The sequence below is a fragment of the Salmo salar genome, chromosome ssa11 (assembly GCF_905237065.1).
Source record: "Salmo salar chromosome ssa11, Ssal_v3.1, whole genome shotgun sequence".
In the NCBI taxonomy this organism is placed as follows: domain Eukaryota; kingdom Metazoa; phylum Chordata; class Actinopteri; order Salmoniformes; family Salmonidae; genus Salmo; species Salmo salar.
Window position 1 is genome coordinate 87,449,689 of NC_059452.1, and position 14,359 is coordinate 87,464,047.

Consider the following 14,359-nt stretch of genomic DNA (forward strand, 5'->3'; position numbering starts at 1 on the left):
TATGATCTTATGGACAATTTTTTGCTTCGCTGTGCTGCTCCCCAGATTGCAGTTCCACTGAGATACATATTTAATTGGTCACTGGAAAAGGGGATGTTTGCAAATGTATGGAAGCATGCTAAACTTTGTCCTATTCCAAAAGACTGCAAAGAACCCGCTACTCCTGCCAATAGTCGACCAATTAGTCTACTCCCTACACTCAGTAAGATATTGGAGGGTATTGTGAGTAGACAAATATGGGAGTACATGGAAAATAATGATCTGATTACAGCCAATCAGCATGCTTATCGCAAAAATCATTCCACTACCACTGCATTGGTTGACATGACTGACCAGTGGCTCAATGCTATGGATAATGGCAAGTTTGTGGGGGTACTATTTTTAGATTTCAGTGCAGCATTTGATTTAGTGGATCATGAGATAATTCTGACAAAATTAATGCATTATGGTTTTAAGGAGGTAGCATTGAATTGGGTACAGTCATATCTAACTGACAGGAAACAGTCCACCTATATCAATGGTTCATTTTCTTCCCCTCATGCTTTAAACTGTGGAATACCGCAGGGCAGCTGCCTTGGGCCACTTCTTTATTTAATATATACCAACGACCTTTCCTATGCCCTAGCTGAAACTCAAGCTACTATATTTGCAGATGATACTACAATTTATGCAGCAGGACAATCGGTTCAACAGGTACAGCAAGCTTTACAAGGAGATTTGGAGAATATTAGGGAGTGGGTTTGCCAGAATAAACTTGTTTTAAACACCAAGAAAACCAAAGTTATGTTGGTCTGTTCCACTAGGAAAAGGCCAAAACAGCATGGGATACAATTAAGTATGGGAGGAGTACAAATTGAAGAAGTGGCAGAAACCAAACTATTAGGAGTGCAGCTAGACAACTGCTTATCATGGTCATCTCAAATAACTAATCTATGTAAAAAAATTATTAAAACAGCATGCATAATCAGAAGGATAGCTAAATATTTACCAGGAAAAATTCTTAAGCAAATAACACAAGCTTTAATTGAGAGTCAAGTGAACTACTGTTCTGTGGTCTGGGGAAATGCATCATCAAGTGAAGTTAGGAGGCTGCAGATTGCACAGAACAAAGCAGCAAGGATTGTTTTACGGTGGAGATATGGTTTTTCTGTTGCAGTCATACGCAATGTTCTTGGTTGGTCATCAATCGACAAGATAATTGAAAAAAACATGCTTATTTTATTTCATAATATACATCATTTAAAACGGCCAAGTACAATTCACAACGGTAATCAGTTGGTAAGAGACAGACATTCCGTAAATACTAGGAATAGATTGTCCACCATCTATGCGTTATTCAGACAGAAAAGAGAAATAGGCAAAAGAACATTTCGATTTAGAGCAATAAAGAAATTGAATAAATTAACTGAGCAAACCAGAAACCTTTCAATATATACATTTATACATTATTTTAAAACAATTTAAATATAATACACAGAAATGTTGTGGGATTACAGTAGATGAAGAATTCATATTTTTTAGATTGATTATTTATTGGTTTATTACGTTAGTATATTATGTATGTTTGTAATAGTGTGTTATATGTGAAATTGTGTTCGTATATAAATTGTATTTTAATATTTAAGGACTCTTGGAAGATTAGTCCAAATGGGGACTAAAAGAGATCCAAATAAAATAAAATAAAATAAAATCGCAGTTGTTCCACCTTAACACAACGCCACCCCAGTAATCACACACCGAGTTCCCAGTTCCGAGTTCCCAGTTGTTTTGAATGCGGCACGAGTTGTGACGTTTCACCACTTACCTTTTACATTTTCAACCAAAAGATAACAAGAATAATTGTTTTTAATTACAAACTTATCAAAGTGGAAAATGTAGATAACCAATATTGACCATATTGTCAATGTCAAGCAAGCTAGCTAACTTTATTATTAGCAACGTTAGCTAGCTTATCAAGCTAGCTAAAATGTAATTGGTTGAAGAATTGGTCCGACTTCAAAAGCACTTGAACACAATCATGTCGGCTTTACGACCTTCCACTTTCCAGTTTCCCACTTCTCAAGAGCACATGAATGCCACGTTCATGTCATGAGTGATCTGAGGAATGACTTGTCTGCTTTGGAGGAAGGACTTGGAGTGTTCAAGTGCTGGGGGTAATGCAAGAACCATTCTCACCATTGACAGCTGAAATCACAGCCATGTTTGTTGACATTTTCAGTGGTGCGTGACATCAGAGTTCAGGGTCCAGGGATGATACCTGAGTTTCCTGGTTATAATTACGAGTTGGAGGGGCGTTCATCTGCATTCTTCCCAACAGGAAGGTCATATTTACAAGTTCACGACATGAACGCAGCAGAATGCCCCATAAGGCCATTGCCATCTATTTTTTTCATCTCAACACTTGGAACAAGGAATAAATAAGGTCAACAGTACACACCATAAAAATGGTTTTACTGTCTTAGCTAAGAATGTTTATTTTCTGATGCAGTTAATATTTATGCAATAAAACACATGAATACAGTGTTTCAATAAAATAAAATATGTGTGAAATAAACCATAAAAAGCGGTAGAGAAAAAGGATACAGGTGCAGTACACATTTAAATAAGCACCAAATTCAGGAAGTGTGCAGAATCTTCATTTCTATAGTTTTGTTGTATAATATTTATTTTTTCATTATTTATATAAAACAATTGATAACTGACTTGAACATCTCACCGAACAATGTTAAGATTGTTTATAATAAACAAATTACACAATTATAAAAAATATGTTACTAGAACTGTTAGCTGATTTACAGTAGATGCGTATAGAGGAATTCAGCACTAGTTTTCCTATTTATTTATTTACTTTATAATTTGTAAACGTTTAGATTTAAAAAAAAATAAAGTCGTCTTTTTCATTCCTTTTGCACAAATAAATGCATAAAAAAAAAATCATACTGTATTCCTTGATTTGTTGACACGGAATGAGTAAACAACACATACAAAGTCACAGTAACAATGGCATAACAAAATATCAGATAGAAGAATGCAAATATATATACTTTTAATGCAAAGAAAACGATATCGCCAGACACCCTTATTTGGAACAACCCCACATTACCTCCAGCGTTTAATTACATCACCCTTAAGTCCTGGTTCCAAAGTGGCATGTGAATTTTGAACATGTGTGCTATGATGGCTCTCTACTGTCATTCAATCCATAACAAGAAAAATGTGGGTTATTCAAGGTCAATTTCTTTAAGTTCTTACAACCAAGAAATCTTATTTATTCACTTCAACAGAATCTGGATGAACCTAAGGCATATAGCATAGAGAAAATACTGAAAGAAGCTGCTCTGCCAAAGAAGTTGATTGCCAAGTTATATCAAGTGTTGATTGAAACTCTACCTCATAGTTCAGAACCTATAAGGAACATTTAAACAGATCTGAAGGAAGAAATTGAGGAGAACTATTGATCACAGATATGTGAAAATGTTCATACCTGCTCCTACAACCTTAGACATACATTATTGCAATTCAAGATAATTCATAAGACTTACTACACTCCTGCCAAAATGTATTATATGAATCTAGAAATGTCCTATCTCTGTTGGAGATTTGAGAGCTCCAGCCCCATCCCCCAGCTATTTACCAAAACAGTTGTGGGTTGACCGCTTTGTTATTGTTTGAACTGCTATTATTTGATTGCTCCTTTAATGAATGTGATATTTCCGTATGAGAAAATTGAGAACCCCAGCTACCTAGTTTGATATAATAAAAAGCTACTATGTATTTTTGTATGCTCATAAGGAAATATGGGTATACAGTAATATGTATCAAGCTTAATAAGTGTGTTAGTTTTGTATTTTCTGCTTTGTTGTTTATATTTATATTTTAAACATTACCATAAAATGTTTCCTTCTAAATGTAGTTCAATACATATCATGGAAAGTGGAGAACTGCAGGGTTGTGTTGCTGCTGGGTCCTGAGGGTCAAGCGGGCCTCAAATCAGGGGATCTAGAAAGGAATAGAGAAGAAGAGGGTGACGTTAGAAGAGAGTGATGAATGGGTTATGGATGGGTGAAATGCCAACTCGGTGCAGAACTATCAAGTTATTAACTTATACTGAAGTTAAACAAATGACCTCATTGTCCTGGTCCTGTTGTTGTTGCTCGTAGTTCTGATCCTCCTGCTGGTTATGGTCCTGGTTCTGCTGTTTGGCCTCTGTAGGTCTCTCCCTCCAGGCTTGGAGGTTTAATTGCTGGATAGTGTTGCAGGCGATGAGTCTGTTGTTCCCATTATCAGGGATTCTGAAGGGGTCACGGGGCACGGTCAAAATGCCAGTGTTGTCACAGATGATCCGACCCAGAGAGGCACGACTCAGGCTAGCCCTCTGTGCCGAAGTGAAGACGCCTGGGTTTTCATACCACAGCCTGGGGATCAACAGGCAAGATGATGACACATGCATGCTCTGACAGATAAAACACACTTGAACAACTCACTACACCACATACAAAAACACACACCTGTCTCCCTGGCGGATCCTCTGGAACTGGGTGGCGATGAGGCAGGCAAAGAGAGGCCCGACGCGGCCCCTGCGTACAAATGGTTCAGCCACGCCCCCCATCCACACGTCAATGTTAGCTGGGGTGCCGTAGAGCTGCAGCAGTCTACGGGCCAGGTCTCTGTTGTTCAGAACTACACCCAGCTCGGCCTCGTTCCTAGGCGTTGAGAGCCCACAGAATTTACGCCAAGCATTGTATCCTAGGTTAGGGAAGAGAAAGAAAATAATGACTGCATGGAACAGATTGGTAGAGATATATTGAGGAAGAGAGAGAGAGATGATTGACATTTTGGAGTTGGTGTTAACATGCCTAAAGCATTAGCTGTAATATGTAAGTAGAACGGTATAGATGTGTTTATCTGTGGTGTCAGTATAGTGGTATGGAGGATAAGGCAGGTGTGTACCAGGCAGGCCATGGTCGCGTCCACGCTGCATGTTGAGGGAGCCCAGGTCCAGAGCTAGGTGTTCTACGAACTGGAAGAGTCTCTCCCTCACAGCGTCCACCAACATGTGATCTTGGGTGTTCAGCTTTGCTGGGCGACCCACCAGACCACGGATTAGAGGGTCGATACCACCTAAAGAAGGACAGAGAGAGAATAGGATGTTTACATTTGTAACCTTTTCCCCATTATATACTGTTATTAATCCAGAGAGTGGATTGGCTTACAACTGGCAAGAGGTCTGCAAAGCACACCACTCACCCTCAAAAACTAGCCTCCAGGGGGTGAAGAAGGCCTTGAACAGGGGCACATTGGGGAACATGGCATTCTCCATGTAGTTGCTGTCCAGGCGGGACAGAATGGGCTGGATGGCCAGGTGGGCAAAGCGGTAGGCTGCTGTAGCAAACACGTTGGCAATGCGGGGATCAATGTTCTCGTTGTATCCAGGGTAACGGCCCAGCTGCCGGGCCATGGTGTCTGGGCCCACGATGTGCGGCAGGTAGTCCCGAAACACAAACAACTAGGAGGGTGAGAGTAGATTTATTTTTAGGTGTGTATTTGATAGGGAAGCTGTGTCAATGTGAGAATATTCAAGAATAGTTATTTTTGTGAGAAGGAGAAGCAGAGGGAAGGAGAGCGTGTGTTAGAAAGTATGCCCTGGACGTCTCTTGGAGATAATGAACTGACACCATGGGTATTAGTGATATATGTCAGTTTGTGGTACCTGGGTGTAGGCGCCCATGATCTTGCGAGCCTCCTGATAGAGTGTCTCAGCATCCCATTGTGGATTGAGACGACTCAGGGCACGGGCCAGACGGTTGTGCTCACGCATGAACATTGTGTGAATGGATGTTAATGCTATGTTCTCATCCACACGGGCATCACCTGGCAAACAGAGACTTACTGGTGAGGCCAAATAGTGATTGAGATGAACATCATACACATTGTGTGTCTGTATCCAGATAACTATTGTACATGAAAGTCAAAGAATGACTCTAGTTTTCTATTCTTGTCATCATTCTGTTCCTTCAACTTTAACCTAAATATACATGGGTCTACTCCTCAGACAAACATACTTAAAAGGCTAACCTGCTATGAAGCAAGGCACCTCTCTGGCATTGGTGTCATTGGTGACTCTGTTGCGGGTGGCACACATGTTCCCCTTCAAGTTAGTGAAGGGTAGAAACTCGCGCCCTTTGTCTGTGAAGTTTTGGTTGACACGCAGCAGGCCCCCATTGTTGGTGAGGTCACGGAGGTCAAGTGCCAACTTCTCCTCAGAGCCGTACACTTGCCCCAAGTCAAGGAAGGCCGTCAGTGAATTGATCTGCTCCCTCTTCGTGGCCACGCCACCGAAATTGAAAGCAGACTCTCCTGTGCCGCATGCGGGCGCTGATCGGAAGACTGGGATGCAGCTGTCTGGGCCAGTGGGCAAGCGTGGGTCTCTGGGAGGAATCTGGGCATGGAGAAAAAGACATGGTAGAGGGTGAAGACCTAATAATCCATGGACCATGGTTAGAAAATACCAAGATATACAGGGATGACCGTATACATTCTAAGAAAAAAGGGTTCCAAAAGGGTTCTTTGGCTGTCCCCATAGGATATCCCTTTTTGGTTCCAGGTAGAACCCTCTGTAGAAAGGATTCTACATGGATCTGAAAGGGGTTCTATCTGGAACCAAAAGGGTTCTACATGAAATAAAAAAGGGTTTTTCAAAGGGTTCTCCTATGGGGACAGCCGAAGAACCCTTTAAGGTTCTAGACAGCACCTTTTTGTCTAAGAGTGTAGTCATAGTGCCTGCTGTAAGTGGTGTGATGTGAGAGCTGTGACTGACCTGGATGGGGAAACAGGGCTCGGAGCGTTCACATTTCTCGTTACAGTCCAGGCCGTTGCTGAAGGAGCGGATGCTGGGAGAGAAGGGCGTGAATGTCAGGTCGTGGTCGTTCCACTGGCCAAAGAGGGTGACAAAGTGTGTGAACTCGCTATCGTTCACTACACCAGAGTCATTGGTTGCCAGGATACGGTTAGAGACCTCCCTTACCTGCACAAAGGGAGGGAAGGAAGGACGGAGGGTAGAGGGAGAAGGAGGAATACAATTATGTTAATTTATATCTAACTTGTGGCAACATAGTAGCAGTTATTCCAACTATATTTATTGTTATCATACCAGAGGGAGCACAAAGTTGTTGAAGGTCGTGTTTCGGTCCCAGCCAATGGGCCGAGAGACCCCATCGTCATACTGAGCAGGCAGGAAACGAGTGAAGGGGGTGTTTGAGGCTCCAAGACGAGGGAACTTCCTAATAAGCATAAAGAAAATACACATCAGAATTGAGAAACCTCAGTTTATTCCAACCTATACAACGACTGTGCACATTACACAAGGCTATCAAATTGTTGAGTGAAAGTATTAAACCCGCAATGCCCTGGAGCTCTTACAGGTTGTTGCAGACACTGGTGGCTGTGCGGTACTTGTTAATGTTGGGTGTGCTGTGGCAGGAGGGTTTGCTGACACGAGCTGCACAGCCAGTTACCCGGACAATGGTGTCTAGCTGCTCTTGTGTGAGCAGGTCTGAGAAACGAGAGAGCGATAAGGAAGACTTGTAATAAAGAATGTGTACTTATTATGACTGTGTGAGTATCTGTGATGGTGTGTGCGACTGACCTGTTGCGTTGAGCGAGCGTTTGTGCAGCCTGTGCGTGCTGTGGACTTTCTCATGGATCAGTCTCAGGGTGTTCTCCAGGTAGTCTGCAGACCGTACAGCAGAGCGCGTGTCCCTGGCAGGCTGCTTCAGGAGACGCAGGACATCCGAGGGCCTGGTGGACTGCCCACGCACTCTCTCCAGACTCCTGGGATATGGATAAGCAGATGACAGAATTATGAATAGAAACATGCTCCTATCAGTATACAGGTAGATTTAGTGTACTAATCATTAGAAATTACATTACATGTCCCTTCGACTGACTGAGAAAGTTGTGCTAGTGCTAGTCATTTCATTTGACCCAATTTACAAAGACAAAGATTGTCGACTACATCTGAAGAGGTCAACTGTCAGGTTCACTCACTTTTCTCTGGAGTACTTGTATGCTTCATCTACAAGTTTCTTTGCCTCCTCCACTGAACTCTGAATGAAAGGGCCACCCAAACTTTCCTCTGTAGACAGGGCTGGCTGGCTGAACATCAGGCACAATCCCAATGCCAGGAGGGAAGGAAGTGGCTTCATCTCTGAAAAAAATGGGGGGATAATCAGATGTCATCCTTTAAAAAAACATGCTGCTTCTTAAATGTAATGTGTGCATCTTTTTGCTAATAACTTGTCTTGTTAACTACGGAGACATCTCTAAAGTATTAAAAAAATACAGCTTTTGCACACAATATTAATAACACAATCATGCATGGATCAGAATTACCATGGATAACAGAAAGAATTTGAAAAAACCTGATTATCAGATGAGACAAGAGAAACAGTGTATAAAATTGTACCTTTGTTTGAACAACTCTTGTTGTGAAGTCTTGTTAAGAGGTCAACTCTTGTCTGAAGATGTATGGTGCTCTCTCTAACTGTTCTATTTATAGTCCATGTTGCAAAGCCCCGCCCCCTGTCATCTGTCTTCTCTCAGATGGGGTGACTGACAGTATGTAGTTCCTTCTTACTTCTTCCAAAAGGTCTGCCCTTGCCTTAACCTAATCAACCATTGACTGATAATATTATTTAACCTGTTACTGTAGTGGGCAAAATAAGGGTCACACTGAGTGTTTCTTTGTAGTCTTAAACAAATCTACTTTGAAACAAAAGTAAACACCTCACACACATGGTTATGGGCTTAAATAAAGAAGACACCTGTACCATGTCAGATTTCAAATTCCAATATTACACTTTATATACATCACAGAAGAAACACTGTTTGCTGAAATGTTTATTAATTATGAAATTGTGAAAAATATGAATAACATTCCACCCATGAGGCCACTAGTCAGTTTGACTGCAGGACAGGGCTACTGTGGTAATATTGATTCAATCAAGGCAAATGGTATTTGATTGAACATGAAAAATAAGACTTACTCTCAACTGTCTTTGCTTAGTCTATAATCTGGCCAGCTGTTTCCTGCTAGAGCCCTTTTGCAGTAACATGAGTTATGTGATTGTGATGATTAGCTATATCTTCATGGTATATGGTCTGGACAAAGAAGAATGAATGAATAACTTTATTCTGGGCTGTATACTCAGAGCTTCTTGATATAGGCACACTTACAACCAGCAGAATAAAACACATTGGTGACCTTTGACTGTTTTAGTTTTTTTTGCGAGGGGCTCCCAGCCAACCAGCAGAATTTATACATTTATAGTTCAGCACTCTTGTTTACGTTGCATTTCTTCTGTGTATCGGCTTAATGAATACATTAGTATAATTTTTTAAATCTAGAACCTAAAAGGGTTCTTCGCCTGACCCCGTGGGAGAACCCTTTGAAGAACCCTTTTTGGTTCCAGGTAGAACCCTTTTGGGTTCCATGTAGAACCCTTTCCACAGAGGGTTATACCTGGAATCTGAAAGGGTTCCCCAAAGGGTTCTACTACTAGGACAGCCGCAGAACCCTTTTGAACCAATTTTCGTAAGAGTGCAGTTATACAATATAAAAATTATTCAGGGAAATTGACATCATGCAACAGACTTGTGCATTGTGATTGAAATATGTGCTTTAGGATTGTATCGTAAAGCATTTATCTCAAGTCACAATTAAACTTTTGTAAAATTAAAAATGGTCTATTGTGGTCAGACCTCAGAGTTAGCTATCGTCTGTTTTTCACACAGAAAGATTGCTGTTTTGCTTTTTGTTGTTGCATGTATGTTGTCATCATGCTCTTTCAAAACTTGCATTGTGTTGTTACCATACGGAAACTGTTACTTGAGAAAGAGACCTCAATAGGGAAGTTTCAGTAAACAAAGCAAGGTATTTAACTCCTGACATGACTAAGTTCATTTGAAATTAAATAGACACATAAATGCTTTGGACCTTGTTTAGATATTCACCATCATACTTCCTTGTTTCAGGAAGTGACACTTTATTAATATTATCATAGGAATGGTGTTGTACAGTAACAATGTGCGGATGCAGTGTATTTGCACAGGGAAATTCGTGGTACCATATTGTTATTTTGTGTTGTTCTTTATGGAATGTGGAATGAGGAAAGACAAAAGGAAAGCCTGAGGTAATATTCTGCCTGTGATAATGATGTGTGTTCCATGATTAATCGAGTTTAGGGTTTGTGTCTGGATGAGCATTTAGACTCCTGTCTAACAGTGATACTGCAGTATTACCTGTTTCCGAACACTTAGACCAAAACAGAGTTTTACTTTGTCTGGCTGATTACTAATTGCTTGGACCTGCCCAATGACAGACATGTAAGACAAGGGTTGGAACGCGCGTTGTTTCCTGGGGCATGCCGCTCTGTCGTGTCTGCCAGCCTCTATGTTGCATTGATCTGTTGTAGATTTTCAGAACTCGTGTTTTTCAGATCCACTAACATAAATATCACTGGGAAAACAATGAGTTCTTCTGTGATATATGGCCCACACAGGAAAGTGTTTCTCCAGTCCGGACAGTTCCCTATATTGAGGTTTTAGCAACGTTTACCAAGACATGGTTTCTCGTTGGCTAATACTATGACACAGCAAAAACAAATTAGAAGCCACTTGATTGCAACAGTGGTGGGAGGCTTGCAAACTGTCGAGCAGTTAGTTGCCCCCTAGCCCCTACACCTTAGGCCATATTGCTTCCATGGCCTATCCAGTCCTCTCAGAACCCTGCCATATGGGGGACAAAACATAATAGGTTTCTTACACCTATGCAAGTCAACACATTGTTGTATCAAGAATCAATGTAAATACCTTGATCTATAGTTAAGGTATGGCCCAAGAAGTGGTCTTCTTTTACAGTTTTCTTTTCAATTGCTTGGGTGCAGTTTTCACAAGTATGTGGTGCATTTTCACAACGCTTAGTACAAAAATCTAAACAGATCATCAAACAGGCAGTCGTTTCAAAACTCTAAGACCATTTTTAATTGACTAAGTACAACGCACAAAATCATACAGTAACTTTTTCACCAAACTTGAGTGTTTCATCTAGAAATCCCAAATTTGGATAGTTGAAGCCGAAAATGGCGACCGGAGTATGGGCGATTGGGTGTGTCGAAATGAGTGTGTGTATGGAAAGCGAATCAGCTAACTGGGCAGATTTGTTACCAGACCATTTTTCATGGCTGATTGGGCTGCACGACGAGTTGATAAGCCGGCGACCAGTGCATCGGTGTCATGTTAATGTGCCTGCTGACTTGAAGTACTTCTTACTGGATATAACAGTCGTGTTACCGCCATTTCTTTTCTCAAATGATTTTATTTCAAGTTGGATAGCAGCCTACACAAGAAATAACTAATATTGATAACCATCTAGATATCACCTTGATACCTACAGTACCAGTCAAAGCTTTGGACACACCTACTCATTCCAAGGTTTTTCTTTATTTTTATGATTTTCTACATTGTAGAATAATAGTAAAGACATCAAAACTATGAAATAACACATATGGAATCATGTAGTAACCAAAAAAGTGTTTAATATACACTGCTCAAAAAAATAAAGGGAACACTTAAACAACACAATGTAACTCCAAGTCAATCACACTTCTGTGAAATCAAACTGTCCACTTAGGAAGCAACACTGATTGACAATAAATTTCACATGCTGTTGTGCAAATGGAATAGACAACAGGTGGAAATTATAGGCAATTAGCAAGACACCCCCAATAAAGGAGTGATTCGGCAGGTGGTGACCACAGACCACTTCTCAGTTCCTATGCTTCCTGGCTGATGTTTTGGTCACTTTTGAATGCTGGCGGTGCTTTCACTCTAGTGGTAGCATGAGACGGAGTCTACAACCCACACAAGTGGCTCAGGTAGTGCAGCTCATCCAGGATGGCACATCAATGCGAGCTGTGGCAAGAAGGTTTGCTGTGTCTGTCAGTGTAGTGTCCAGAGCATGGAGGCGCTACCAGGAGACAGGCCAGTACATCAGGAGACGTGGAGGAGGCCGTAGGAGGGCAACAACCCAGCAGCAGGACCGCTACCTTCGCCTTTGTGCAAGGAGGAGCAGGAGGAGCACTGCCAGAGCCCTGCAAAATGACATCCAGCAGGCCACAAATGTGCATGTGTCTGCTCAAACAGTCAGAAACAGACTCCATGAGGGTGGTATGAGGGCCCGACGTCCACAGGTGGGTGTTGTGCTTACAGCCCAACACCGTGCAGGACGTTTGGCATTTGCCAGAGAACACCAAGATTGGCAAATTCGCCACTGGCGCCCTGTGCTCTTCACAGATGAAGCAGGTTCACACTGAGCACATGTGACAGACGTGACAGAGTCTGGAGACGCCATGGAGAACGTTATGCTGGCTGCAACATCCTCCAGAATGACCGATTTGGCGGTGGGTCAGTCATGGTGTGGATTGGCATTTCTTTGGGGGGCCGCACAGCCCTCCATGTGCTCGCCAGAGGTAGCCTGACTGCCATTAGGTACCGAGATGAGATCCTCAGACCCCTTGTGAGACCATATGCTAGTGCGGTTGGCCCTGGGTTCCTCCTAATGCAAGACAATGCTAGACTTCATGTGGCTGGAATGTGTCAGCAGTTCCTGCAAGAGGAAGGCATTGATGCTATGGACTGGCCCGCCCGTTCCCCAGACCTGAATCCAATTGAGCACATCTGGGACATCATGTCTTGCTCCATCCACCAACGTCACGTTGCACCACAGACTGTCCAGGAGTTGGCGGATGCTTTAGTCCAGGTCTGGGAGGAGATCCCTCAGGAGACCATCCGCCACCTCATCAGGAGCATGCCCAGGCGTTGTAGGGAGGTCATACAGGCACGTGGAGGCCACACACACTACTGAGCCTCATTTTGACTTGTTTTAAGGACATTACATCAAAGTTGGATCAGCCTGTAGTGTGGTTTTCCACTTTAATTTTGAGTGTGACTCCAAATCCAGACCTCCATGGGTTGATAAATTGGATTTCCATTGATTATTTTTGTGTGATTCTGTTGTCAGCACATTCAACTATGTAAAGAAAAAAGTATTTAATAAGATTATTTCATTCATTCAGATCTAGGATGTGTTATTTTCGTGTTCCCTTTATTTTTTTGAGCAGTATGTTTTATATTTGAGATTCTTCAAAGTACCCACCCTTTGCCTTGATGACAGCTTTGCACACTCTAGGCATTCTCTCAACCAGCTTCATGGGGAATGCTTTTCCAACAGTCTTGAAGGAATTCCCACATATGCTGAGCACTTATTGAGTTGCTTTTCCTTCACTCTGCTGTCCAACTCATCCCAAACCATCTCAATTGGGTTGAGGTCAGATGATTGTGGAGGCCAGGTCATCTGATGCAGCACTACATCACTCTCCTTCTTGGTCAAATAGCCCTTACACAGCCTGGTGGTGTGTTGGGGGTAATTGACCTGTTGAAAAACAAATGATAGTCATGCTAAGCACAAACCAGATGGGATGGCGTATCGCTGTAGAATGCTGTGGTAGCCATGCTGGTTAAGTGTGCCTTGAATTCTAAATAAACACTGACAGTGACACCAGCAAAGCACCCCCACACCATCACACCTCCTTCTCCATGCTTCACAGTGGGAACCATACATTTGGGGAGATCATCCGTTCACCTACTCTGCGTCACACAAAGACATGGCGGTTGGAACCAAAAATCTCAAATTTGCACTCATCAGACCGAAGGACAGATTTCCACCGGTCTAATGTCCATTGTTCGTGTTTCTTGGCCAAGCAAGTCTCTTCTTCGTCTTGGTGTCCTTTAGTAGTGGTTTCTTTGTAGCAATTCCACCATGAAGGCCTGATTCACACAGTCTCCTCTGAACAGTTGATGTTCAGATGTGTCTGTTACTTGAACTCTGTGAAGTATTTATTTGGGCTGCTATCTGAGGTGCAGTTAACTCTAATGAACTTATCCTCTGCAGCAGAAGTAACTCTGGGTCTTCTTTTCCTGTGGCGGTCCTCATGAGAGCCAGTTTCATCATAGCGCTTGATGGTTTTTGTGACTGCACTTGAATAAACTTTCAAAGTTCTTGACATTTTGTGGATTGACTGACCTTCATGTCTTAAATTAATGATGGACTGTCATTTCTCTTTGCTTATTTGAGCTGTTCTTGCCATAATATGGACTTGGTCTTTTACCAAATAGGGCTATCTTCTGTATACCACCCCTACCTTGTCACAACATAACTGATTGGCTCAAATGCATTAAGAAAGAAAGAAATTCCATAAATTAACTTTTAACAAGGCACACCAAGCTGGTTGAGAGAATGCCA

At 42.0% G+C, this 14,359-nt stretch overlaps 1 protein-coding gene across 1 annotated transcript; it reads right to left on the minus strand.

Annotated features, from left to right (window-relative positions):
• Nucleotides 1-2,445: 2,445 nt before the first annotated feature.
• Nucleotides 2,446-8,663, minus strand: mpx (myeloid-specific peroxidase). The gene is made up of 13 exons (XM_014128513.2): nt 8,465-8,663; nt 8,047-8,206; nt 7,646-7,830; nt 7,420-7,552; nt 7,151-7,280; nt 6,818-7,024; nt 6,076-6,439; nt 5,711-5,871; nt 5,248-5,506; nt 4,951-5,121; nt 4,509-4,746; nt 4,127-4,415; nt 2,446-3,999 (listed from the first exon to the last, which is right to left on the minus strand). Exons 2-13 carry the CDS (start codon nt 8,202-8,204, stop codon nt 3,991-3,993), a joined length of 2,304 nt encoding a protein of 767 aa, XP_013983988.1. The 5' UTR covers nt 8,205-8,206; nt 8,465-8,663; the 3' UTR covers nt 2,446-3,990.
• Nucleotides 8,664-14,359: the final 5,696 nt, after the last annotated feature.

Excerpts from the sequence above, each read along its gene's own strand:
- mpx (XM_014128513.2), bottom strand. The coding sequence starts at position 8,204 with ATGAAGCCACTTCCTTCCCTCCTGGCATTGGGATTGTGCCTGATGTTC. Across the intron at positions 7,831-8,046 it reads TACAAGTACTCCAGAGAAAA|GAGTCTGGAGAGAGTGCGTG; the intron begins GTGAGTGAACCT and ends TCCATATCCCAG. Across the intron at positions 4,747-4,950 it reads ACGCGACCATGGCCTGCCTG|GATACAATGCTTGGCGTAAA; the intron begins GTACACACCTGC and ends TCCCTAACCTAG.